The sequence below is a fragment of the Parasteatoda tepidariorum genome, chromosome X2 (genome assembly GCF_043381705.1).
Source record: "Parasteatoda tepidariorum isolate YZ-2023 chromosome X2, CAS_Ptep_4.0, whole genome shotgun sequence".
Classification (NCBI taxonomy): Eukaryota; Metazoa; Arthropoda; class Arachnida; order Araneae; family Theridiidae; genus Parasteatoda; species Parasteatoda tepidariorum.
Window position 1 is genome coordinate 5,038,382 of NC_092215.1, and position 11,939 is coordinate 5,050,320.

An 11,939-nucleotide genomic window follows, 5' to 3' on the forward strand; every position below is an offset into this window, starting at 1 on the left:
TCTAATATATCCAATCGTCCAATTTATATTATATGTCGTCTAATTTAACCAGTTTATACACTAACGTAAACAAGTGCCGGTTTCAGTCACTTAAAAACAATAAAGCTGTAAAGTATGACCTGATAATTAAGATTTTACATAGAATCTTATAGTGAGTCTATTAATTTGGTCATGGACTGTATACGTTTTTATGAAAATTTTAGTTTTTTAAATGTCCATAACTAAAGGCTCATTATCATTTTAATTCCTATTTATCAAATCACTACCTCTTAGTGGCACAGGAGTCTTGCAAGTAGAGAAGTTTAATTCAGCTTTAACCTCTTGAAAAATCGTTGCTAGTTTATAATTTAAATGAAAAAATAATATTGACAACTGACAAAGATTTTGTGCTCTTAAATAAATAATAATTTAAAAAATTTATTGTGTTGACAAAAAAAAATATAAAATATCTTTTTTGTAAAATGCGCATCAATATTACTGCAATATTGTATTGTATTGTATTTTGTAATATTTTTTAGCAATTTTGTTTGTTTTAATACATTTTATCGGTCTATTTTATTTCTAATTCAAAACTCATATTCGGGAGTGTTAGTCAGGAGTTGTGTTGTCACTCTAATTAAAAGCGATAGTTTAGTCGGGAAAATGGAGAAATTTTTGTTTTAAAATTTCATTTCTTAAGAATTATTCGAGCGATTGTCATTAAAATAATAATAGGTTGGATAGTTGTTAAGAAATGAGATTTTGTCATTAAAGATGACCTAGTTTTGAAAAAGATGACATCATTGAAAAAATGCTTTTTTCGCACAATATTAAAATAAATGTTAATATATATATTTCGCATAAGTTTTCAAGAAAAACGAATTTTTTAATCATTTGCAAGATTTGTTTGATTCGCTGAAATAGAACTTCCAAATATAATGGCGACAACGCAAAAAATTATATTAACTTTTAGGGGACCAAAATTATGACAACTCTCAGATTGCGGGCAACCCCTCCTTATTTTGAGTGTCAATAATCCTAATCCAACTTAAAAAAGATATGCTTATTCATAGAAAGTACAACTTTAAGACTTATTTTATAACTTAATAATCATCATTCATAACATCATCTGCAATAATCGATTGTCATGTTTAAAAGGTCAAACTTCCGAACAATAAAAATTAGAGTTAATACATTAAAATCGGATCATTTGATCAAAAGCGATCCAGATGTTTCGTTTTACGCTCTGTATATTCATTTATACACTTTTTAAAAATATTTAAAACTATATTTATTAATTTGATAAGAATTCATTGCTATCTGGTAAAGGCGGAGTCATGTAAATTGAAGTACCTCATATACAACTCGATGCCAATATAAATTCTCAAAGTTTAAAGTTTGAAAATCAATTTTGTATTTAATTTGTTTGTTTTTTTTCTTTTTTAAGAAATAATTCAACTATATTTTTTAAAAAAGTGAAATAGATGGAAAAAAAATCCTTTCGAAAAAAAGCTCTTTAGTCGTATCTTAATCTCATATTTTTACGAACTTTCACCGGAACTTAAAACTTTTTAAAAAAATGAAGAGCTGAAACAACAATATAAAGTTCTCAAACAAATTGTTTAAGATTAGACTTAGAAAAAATGAAACACGTGAAACGTAAAAAGGTTCTTTATTTTTAAGAAGTTTTTAAAAAATTAATTTACAATTCTTTTTAAAGGGTTTAAAAAGAATGTTTTTAAGTTTAATTTTCTATAATTAAAAAAAAAAAAGCTTCGGTCCACATAAACAAAATCACCAACATTTAAAAATGGTTGTCGTCAACAAAGCACAAATTCGCGATTTTTCTGTTGATCGTGAATGTTTAAAAAAAAAAAAAAAGAAGCTTTTTAACAGAAAATTAATAAAAGGACCTGTTGAAATATCGTACACCCCAAAGAAAAATCTAAACATGAATCAAATTGAACATCTACAGGTTTTGGACAACAACAGGCATTCGTGAATTCCTCTAGGTAGAAAAAACAACAAAAAGAAATCAATGGCATCCTAGAAATTTTGTGTGGAAAAAGATAGGAATTTCCAAGTGAAGATAGATTTGATTTTAAAGGTGATGACTTTTATTTTCAATAAGATTTTCTCTAACTCTGACCAACTAATCAAAAGTGGTTGTAGATTTTTCAGAGTGTTTTTTAAGGTTGGTTACATCTGAGATTTTTTATACCAAATTAAGTGGTAATTTATGAGTTGGAAATATGTGTAATCAAAATTTACACAAAAATATTTTTTTATTTAAGTAACTAGTTTTTAATTAAAAATCATGATTTTTTTTATTGATCAATGACGCATACTCTATAGTACATTATATCAGGGGAGTAGTATATATCAAGGAAGCAGTATATATCAGGGCAGTAGTATATATCAGGGAAGTAGTATCACATACACAATTTTTCAACGAAATTTTAATTTAATTAATTGCGCTTAAATTTGTTCATAAGCATTCAAAGCGTGAAAAAACATGGGCATGTTGGCGAACAGTGTAAAATAGCATGATCTGGGCGGTAGATTTGTATCAAAAATTACAATTATAATTTTAGTGAGGCGTTACTGAGTGTAAGAAATGAAGAGGTTAATCATAATTTTAAGAGCCGAGGTGGCTTAGGGGATAGAGCGCTCGCCTCCCAATGAGGTGTCCAGGGTTCGAATTCCAGCTATAGATAGTCGAAACGAATTTTACACCCGGCTCGCACCGACCACAGTGCTGACGTAAAGTATCCTAATGGTAGGGGGATCATAGGTTAGAGAACCCTTGCCGTCAGGCTAATCGTGGAAGGTTTTCGTGGTTTTTCTCTCCATGTAACATAAATGCCGGTTAGTTCCATCTAAATGTTCTCCGCGAAGGCTAATTTCTCCCAATACTTGATTCATGAGTTCCCTTGTCTTCTGGATGGGGTTCAAAATCACAGAGAGTTGAACCTTAGTAGTCGTGAACTTAAAATTGGGTTGGCGGTTCTACAATGGCAATAAAATAAAATAAAATTATAATTTTAATATTTCTATCAGTTCAAATCCCAAAGTATACCAGAAAGAAATATTGCCGCTTGGGGCAGGTCAGCGAGATACATAATGAAAATTTAATAAACTTTTGTTTTAATGATCCAATTTTCCCCAACTAAGTGCCAATGTTAGCGGTTCGAGCCGCTGTGGCTCAGGGGATAGAATGTTCGCCTCCCAATGAGGTTTTAATCCTGTCTGGTTGACACGAATTCTGCTCCTGATTCACACCGATTAGAGTACTGACTTAATATATCCTCAGTAGAAGATGGAATATGGGTTAGAATCCCCCAGCCTAACCATGGGAGGGTGCCTGCGATTTTTCTCTCTATATAAAACACAAATGTGGGTTTGTTCAACTAAAAAGTCATCTACGTTTGTCCCAATGCTTGATCCAGGAGTTCCCTCTTCTTCTGCGTTGTGTTCAAAATTACAAGGCTATGGAATTGAAGATTGATAATCGTATACTCAGAATTGGGTTAAACACGCTAATTAATTAGTGTTAGTAGTAGACAGATTTGGATTTTTGACTATTAAAATATAGGGGATAGAGCATTCTGAAAAACATGTTCCCAATAGTTAAGTAAGGAGATTGGTTGAAAGTGTGGATCCCTTCATGTTAATTTCAATTTTTGGGTATTTTTCTCCATATTTCGGATATTTATTACGCGGATCGAAAACTTTTGCATTCAAATATAAAGTTAGTTTATCCAAGGAAAATGCCACGCAAAAAATAATTTTGGGCCTTAAGTTTGTGAAAATCCAATCAATTGAACAAAAGTTATTCAGAGTAATATATTTTTTATTTGACGCAACGTACATCTCTTTGAAAAATTTGCGTTGCAAATCCGTAGCCTCAGCGGTTTTTTACCATACAAGTTTTTTCTGTATAATTTACGAAATAAACCTGTAATCAAACTGGTTTTTTACTGTAACAAATAATGTTTATGCTAAATCTGCTGTCTTAACAGACTTTCACCATATGGAAATAAGTTTTCTCTGTAATATGTTTTAAGAAAATCCATATTCGCACCAGATGTGAATATTTTACATCGGGCGAATATGCATCAATCAGTCATCGCTGGGATTTGAACCTGGGTCACTTCGTTGGAGGTTGCTCTCTCTGTCCCCTGAGCCACTGCGGCTCAAGTGTTTTATTATGAGGAAATCGTGATCATTTCGCTTAAATGTTGTATCATTTTGACAATAAAGTTAAATCTAAGTTTTATGTGTACGATGTTCATAACCATAAAATAATTGCTGAAAAGTACAGAGAATAATCGTTAAATGATTGGAAAAAAAGAAAAGTTACGGAGCACAAAACTATATGGCAGAAACTAGAATCTCAACTGACAGTTTTAATACATTTGTGATTATAAAGAAAAACGAGATTGACCGTTTTGTAAACAAAATGGCTTTAAACCGTTAAATATAAAAAGAAATTCCGAAAAAGCAATGGTATTTTTAATGTATACTAGCTAAGAATGGCGCAACATTGCTTAAAATATTACTCAACATTGAAAATGCTTTGTTCTTTATTGTAGTGCTCCATTTCAAACTTGCAAAACTTTCAATTTTTGTTTGTGTTTTTTTTTCTTCTTTGGCATTACAAATAGCACAAATGGCGCTAACTTCAAATTACTGTTTACAATTTATCTGGAAAAATATGGTAAATTTTTCCGGCCGGTCGTGATGATTCCCAGAACGATAGCCTATCGTTGCCGTCTTCTCTTTCACGAATAGTGGGGAAACATTAAAAAGCAACGGGATTAAATAACGATTAAAATTGTTCGAATTTGTGGTGACTATGTTTGCTACAAGGCTGAGGGCTGTCAAAAACAAAAGTTCAGTATTTCGTAAGTATTTTCAGCACTTTCGTATTTTCAATATGATTATCAGAATGATAAGGGAACAGAAGATTTTTAAATTTCGAAAACATTGAGAAATTTAATGTTTTACACTGGGTCTTGACATTTTTATCAATAAATTAGTTCTTAAAGATTAAATAACAATTATATTGGCAATTTTCCGTTAGTTTGCACAAAAGTTATTTTGTACGTTGCAATTTTTCATAAATTTTTCTGAATGTTTGGCCTAGTTTATATTATGATTTCAAAGATTATTAAGATTGTTTTGTTGAAATAATCAATTTAAAAATGTATACAGTGATTTATATGTAAAAAAATGAAAGCAAATATTTCAAAGAAAAATATCAAAAAAGGTTTTCTTTCACAAACACTGCTGAAATTGAACAAAAACCGATCCTTTACTTTGATTATACTGATTCTTATGATTATACTAATTATTATGATTATACTGATGCGTATTTTTATTATGAGTTTGCAAATTTAACTTGAAGAGTTTCGATTGACATTTGGCGCACGAGGGATAATTTTTTAAATTTTCTTTGTCTCATTTTTTTAAACATTTCTCTAAAAGTCCTCCACGAAAGCAAATTTCTCCCAATACTTGATCCAGGAGTTCCCTTGTCTTTTGGATTGGGTTCAAAATTACAAGGCTACGGAGTTGAACATTAGCAATCGTAAACCCAAAAATTGGGTTAGCTGTTCAACGACAGTTATTTATACATAAAAAAGGAAAAAAAAAACATTTCTCTCATATTTCTTGTAGGATTTATTCATAGAAATTCTTTTCAATTGTTTAAAATTCCGAATTTCAGACAAATAATCAATAAAATTTTCTAAGAAGTTTCATATTAGTTTAATTAAAACAACAAAATCATCGTGTTTTTTTTGAAGACTTTAAAAAAAAGTTCAAAAGCTTGTTAAAAAATAATAACATATAGGAGAAGGTTGGGTAATACCAGGTAGCTAAGGTTCGAAGGTCTGTTAGAGGTAAACTATTCACTCGCTGATTCAACCAAGTTTATTTTTAAAATTATCATTCTCGTTTAGTTGTTAATAATCATCCTAGAAAAGTCATGGCTGTGCTTTTTTCATAAATGTTTTTTTCCCTCAAAAATCAAACTACCTGGTATTACCCAACTAGTATAATGAAACCGAGCATGCATATTAAATCTATGGGAAATTAAGAAATACTGGAATTTCAGTGAAAAAGTATTAGGCTAGAAAAGTTACGGCTGTGCTTTTTTTTATAAATGTTTTTTTTTTCTACAAAAGGTCAAATTGCAGGTATTACCCAAATAGTATGGTAAAACCCAGTACTCATATTTACTCTATGGAAAATTAACAAATATTAGAATTTAATGGAAAAAGTAGCAGAAATTTCTATTTTAATGACTATTGAAGAAAATTATGCATGTAATTTACATGCCATGCAGTCAAAGGAAAGAGTGGGAAAGAAAGGGACAAAAATTAAAAAACAAAAAATTATTAATGTTTTTTCAAAAGAAAAGGACAGAGAATTTCTTTTTATCTATATAAAAACTACACTTTTGACTCAAGGGTCTACGAAAAGTCTACATGATATAAAAATAAGGCTTCTTGTGCTTTAATAATGGGGCCTGCGATAAATTTTGTCCTGGGACCAGTAAAATTTTTATTCAGCCTTGAATCCAGTTATCTTCTTACCCCACCGTGCCACTGCAATTTTCGTTGGCCCAGCATAAACACTTATTAAATAAGGGGACGGACCGGGTTAGTAACCGGTTTTACCTCACAAGCAGACGTTATCGAAACGAATCAAAACAGTGTTACCTATCGAGCTGAATCCTTATTGTTTGTTAGGGTGTGAATCTTAAGCAAACGTTGAATAAGCTGGACCAAACTTATTTTTTATAACTTTAATGATCAATTAATAAGAATAGCTAAAAACCAGAGAACATTAGAGAGTTAAAGTAAAGTAAATTTCTCTACACAGTTACCATGAATTAATGATCAACAATATGGAAACCCTTTTTCTTGACATGTAAATCGTAATTCAGAGTTTATCCGTTAGAAAACTAAACCAATTTTGCCAAAAATCGAAGAACCCGGTTTTACCCCGCTCTATGTTTGAAGAAAAACTCTCTGGCTCCCAATCAAGATGGCGTAATTAAGTAAGTCAAACGGTAGTAAGTAAGTCGAACTTTTAATATATGAATGAAAAAAGTTATTTTAATAAATTTTATTAATAATGTAGTCATTTGCACGTTTCAATTATAGAATCAAACATTATCTTTTGAAAGAACTACAAAATAACCCCCCCCCCCAATCGTCTAGGTCCAATGAATCCAATCAATCGAATCAAATGATTCAATAAAAAAATAATAAAAAAATTTTTTTTAGTTCAGCTTTATCTAAATTTATTGCACTTATTATTTATTTAATGGCGAACTAAAGTTCACTATCACATTCCTTGGATATTTAGCAACAAAATAAATAAAAATATAAGCTTGTTAAAAGCAAAACTTTTTACGAATCATTTATTAAAAAATGCAATTTTTAATTTAATCAAGTTGTGAACAATATTTTGTTTGTATTACCTCTTTCCCATAATAATTTTCATTTACGGTATAGGTTTAAGAAATATATAATAGTATATGTACAATATAAAGTATTTGCACAATATGCAATTTTGTACAATTAATTCTTAAAGCAATCCCGCTACAGCCCGTTTTGAAAAAATGAGACATGTTGCTTAAGGCTGCACAATTTCGTGACCTACGGCATGATTGTGAGAAAGTGCACATTGCGCACAATCCGCCTTACTTCATAGAAAAATCATTATCTGAGCTGGATAGGCTTTAAATCGTTACTGAGGATCTAATCTCAGTCCTACAGAACTACAGTTTAATGTCTTTAACCACAAAGATAACGTGGCTCACAAGCAATTCTATAGAAGAATTAAAATTTCTATAGAAGAATTCAAAATTCTAAAGGAGAATTCTTGTAAATTGTTGGCAAAGTATGTAAATACCCTACCAAAGAGTTTTCGACACCTTTTTTTGCATAATTCATCCTAGAACACGAAAGGATCTACGTTTTTCTATTTTTAGATAATTTTTGACATTTGAATTTAAAAAAAAAAAAATTAAGGTGGTTTCTTTTCTGTATGAAAATGAAGCTGATTCTTTGCAAATTAAACGAATAAAATAATACTAGCTACTATACATTTCAGCCTATTGCAATCTTTTGTTAGTATCTTTTAACTAAAATATAGAATAAATCTTTACGCGCTAAGTAAAAAATAAATTCATACGCTTATACAACACTTATATATATAGTCCCTCTATCTATTTTTATCATTTTACAGAAACGAAAAAAACAAATAGTAAAGATTATATTCTTAGAAATGAATTTTATTGAAAATATTTACCAGAAAGCGCATTTCTTGTCTTTAACTATATATGCTCATGTGTTTTTGTTTTTCAATAATGTTTTGGTTTTTCAATTTTGTTTTTCAATGTAAAAAATGTTCCAAATTTTTTTTATTTATTTACTTTGCTATAAATATTTCATGTAAAATTTACATGGCATTTTGAAAATAAAATTGGCATTTTAGTACAAGTTTCCTTTGACAATTTAGAGATATATTTAACGTGAGAGTTGGCAGCAAAATTAGCAGTTTAGGCAATTTTGAGAAAATTACTCATCAGATAACGGCATTCTCAAAAACCGCATAAAAAACAGTTGAATTTTTTGATTTTTCTTTTTTTAATGTCAGTAGTAATTTTGGTATTTTTTAAAGTATATTACACTCTAAGATATTCACCAAAATGTATAAATTTTTTTGAGCTGAATTTAACAAATGAAAGGTTTTTTCATGAAGAAATGAAAGGTTTTTTTGTCAAAAAAACCCGAAATCAATTCTCTAATCTGTGTACTTGCCTAACACCATTAAAACTGATACTTGCTAGTTTAAAAGGTTTTTAGCCATAATTTTTTTTTTTTCATTCGTATTATTTTATAAACTTCTTTCAAAATTATCAAACAATGAAACTTAAATTTCATTGAAAATTCGTGAATAAATTATTCTCCAGAAAAAAAGTATGTGATGAAAAGAGGTGTGAAAAAAGTGCTTTTAACAAAAAATGATAATATTTACTTCAACAATCTGAAAAGTTATCAATAGTTTAAAACTCGCTATACAATAAATTGAACAACAACAATTTAATTACGTACTTCCGTAGTTATTTATTTTAATATAGTCGATTTTTATTGAGAGGAAATAGACGCGAGCACTAACTGAGCAACTTAAAACGTTAAATATTTTATTGGGGCGACTTGTTTTAAAAATTGCACTTTGCTATTCGTAAAAGAGCTTTGTGGAGGGATGTCAATGACATCTTAAAAACACTCAATTTTTCCGGTTTCAGAGCATGCTATGATCAACTATAAATATACAACATTGTTTTATTTTTTCAAAAGTTCATTTCAATGTGAATAATATCTTACAAACAGTTTCACGGTGTTTCTATACTTTTATAAACTGATTTTTTCGAAATACGCGTATTTATACCTCATTTAACATAACGCTATTCACTCTCCCTAAAAACTTAATAAAATTTTTACTTCATTTTTTATACTCTGTTCTTTAAAAATAACATTAATAAAAAAATATTAAAAATAAATTCTTTAAAAAATGATATAAGTTTTTTGTTCCAACTTGTTCATATCTATTCAGGCCGAATTAAAAAGATTTGTCTCATAATTTAAAAGATTGGTAAATAAGTCCTTAAAAACATTTTTGGTATATTAAGTGATAATTTGAGTCAAACTTAAAATATTTGGTGAATGTTTATAAAATTTTCATTTAGAAATTTTTAAAATTTAACGATTGAGAATTGATTTTTGGCGACACCTTAGAAAAAGTAACCTTGCAGCGGATAGAATTTCTCAAAAGTTAATTCATTGATCTTATTGGAATTTTGCACATTTGTTGATAAATTTTACTAGAGGTTGAATAAAGAATTAAAAAAAAAAAATTCAATTTTTGAAAGAATTATAATACAAGATTTTTCATAAAATTTAGATCTTATATTGCCTGTAAAATTAGTTAAGCTTAAAGAGAAAAAAAATATTTTATTCAATAACTAATCAGTTTATGAACAGGAAGAATTCCATTCAGTTTTTGAGATATCGACTACAACTTCAAAAAATAGAGTTTTGAGGAAATTCAATTTTTCTGATTTTACTCCCAGACGAATACTCCAAGATACTATTTAATGAAATCACTACTAACATTTTGTAATATTTTCTTTTACCATTTTCAACTAAACTAATTCGATAAAAACCAAACAAACGGTTTTTTAAAAGAAAATTTAGTTAAATTTTTACGTTAAGAACAATAGTATTAAAAATTCAGATTTAGCATTTCATGAATATTTTCTTTTTCTAACATTTTGATCTTGAAATAAAATTTTTATCGCACAAAACATTATTTAAACGTAGAACCATAATATCGGTATTTTGATTTGTAATTTGGTACAAAATTACTTCAACCTTAATAAGGTGTTAAATTGAACTACGTTTCCGTTTAAATAGACATCGTTTAATCAAGTTTATGAGGTAGGATAGTATGTTTTAACTTAGTACAATATTAAGGTTTCCATTTAAGCTGACATTGTTTAATCAAGTTTAAGAGGTACGATAATATGTTTTAACTTAGTACCATATTAAGGTTTCCGTTTAAGATGACATTATTTAATTAAGTTTAAGAGGTACGATAATATAACTTAGTACCATATCTAGTTTTTCTACAAATTTCAAGGTTATAATGCTCCAAAATTTGAAACAGCCTTTAAATTAGATTCTCAAACATAATTATCAATTCATGAAAGATTCAAAATTCCGACTGTTGATTTTCTTTGAAATGATTATGTTTTTAATCGAAAAAGACTATTTGATGTAAATTAAACCACTTCGAATAAATTTAATTACTTTTTTTTTACCACTTTAAGCACCTTTCAAGAAATAAATAGCATGGTCAATTTTTTTAAAAAAAAAATAATGTTTAGTCAAATTTTTAAAATTAAGATTTAACGTTTTATGAATATTTTATTTTTCTAAGATCTTGATTTTGTAAAAATACTTTATTCTGAAAACCATCACTCAAACGTAGGGCCATAACATCGGTATTTTGAACCATAATACGTTACAATTTTGCTTTAACGTTTATAAAGTGTTAAATTGAACCACACTTCCGTGTCAGTTAAGCCACAGTGTCATGTAATCAAGTTAAAGAAGTACGATAATATGGTTCAACTTAGTACCGTATTATGGTGCTAAGTTGCCGTAAATTTAAACGATATCATGGTTAAAATCTCTGACATCGTTGAATTTAGCCGTATAATTGATTAGTACTCAAACATAATTATCATTTTATAAAAGAAATGCAACTTGAAAATGTGATTGTTGATTTTCTATCACGTTTTTACAATAGAATCGGAAAAAGAATCATACTCACATGCTGCCGATGAATCCATGGATATCCTAAACTGTGATCTGAAACTAGTTTCGTTTTCTAAAATTCATAGGAGGGCGGAGTCATGCGCGCGCATGGAAGGGCGGAGTTTCTCCTTATTGGGCGGTTCACATGATCACATATTCAGGCCATAAGATTTGTCAACATGCTTTTCACACAAATTGCATTCTTTCTAGACAAAAGCGTTTCGCTACTTGCAAATTAAAAGAATGTTTTAATTACAGCATCATTTAATGTAATCAGGCGAGCTCTGGAACAGTTTAGATTGCCAAAAGGTTAAAAATTCATCAGAATTTGAAGAATTTAACAGGATGAAAGGGAAACCTGTAAATGTTTATAACTTGTATTTCGCTTCCTATTTTCAAGTGGAGTTTCTTTTATTTATTTTATTTTTTATTTCGATAGCATATTGAAGTACAACCGAAGAGATTTTGGAACAAGTGGCTTATTTGGCTTCGTTTAGAAGATATTAATTCGACGATTGTTATGCTTAATTTAATTCTAAACCTCTTTTGTTTTGTTTT

General features: G+C 29.0%; 1 protein-coding gene across 2 annotated transcripts in view; it reads right to left on the reverse strand.

The window, feature by feature from the left end:
- Window positions 1–11,476, reverse strand: part of LOC107453493 (transcription factor RFX4) — a 74,331-nt gene extending 62,855 nt beyond the window's left edge. The window contains exon 1 of one of the 2 annotated variants that reach the window (XM_043047116.2): window positions 11,398–11,476. In XM_043047116.2, coding sequence (XP_042903050.1) covers window positions 11,398–11,416 — 19 coding nt within the window. In that variant the 5' untranslated portion in view covers window positions 11,417–11,476. The remainder of the gene's footprint in view (window positions 1–11,397) is intronic. The other variant, XM_043047115.2, reaches the window with a different exon arrangement.
- Between the last annotated feature and the right edge of the window lie 463 nt (window positions 11,477–11,939).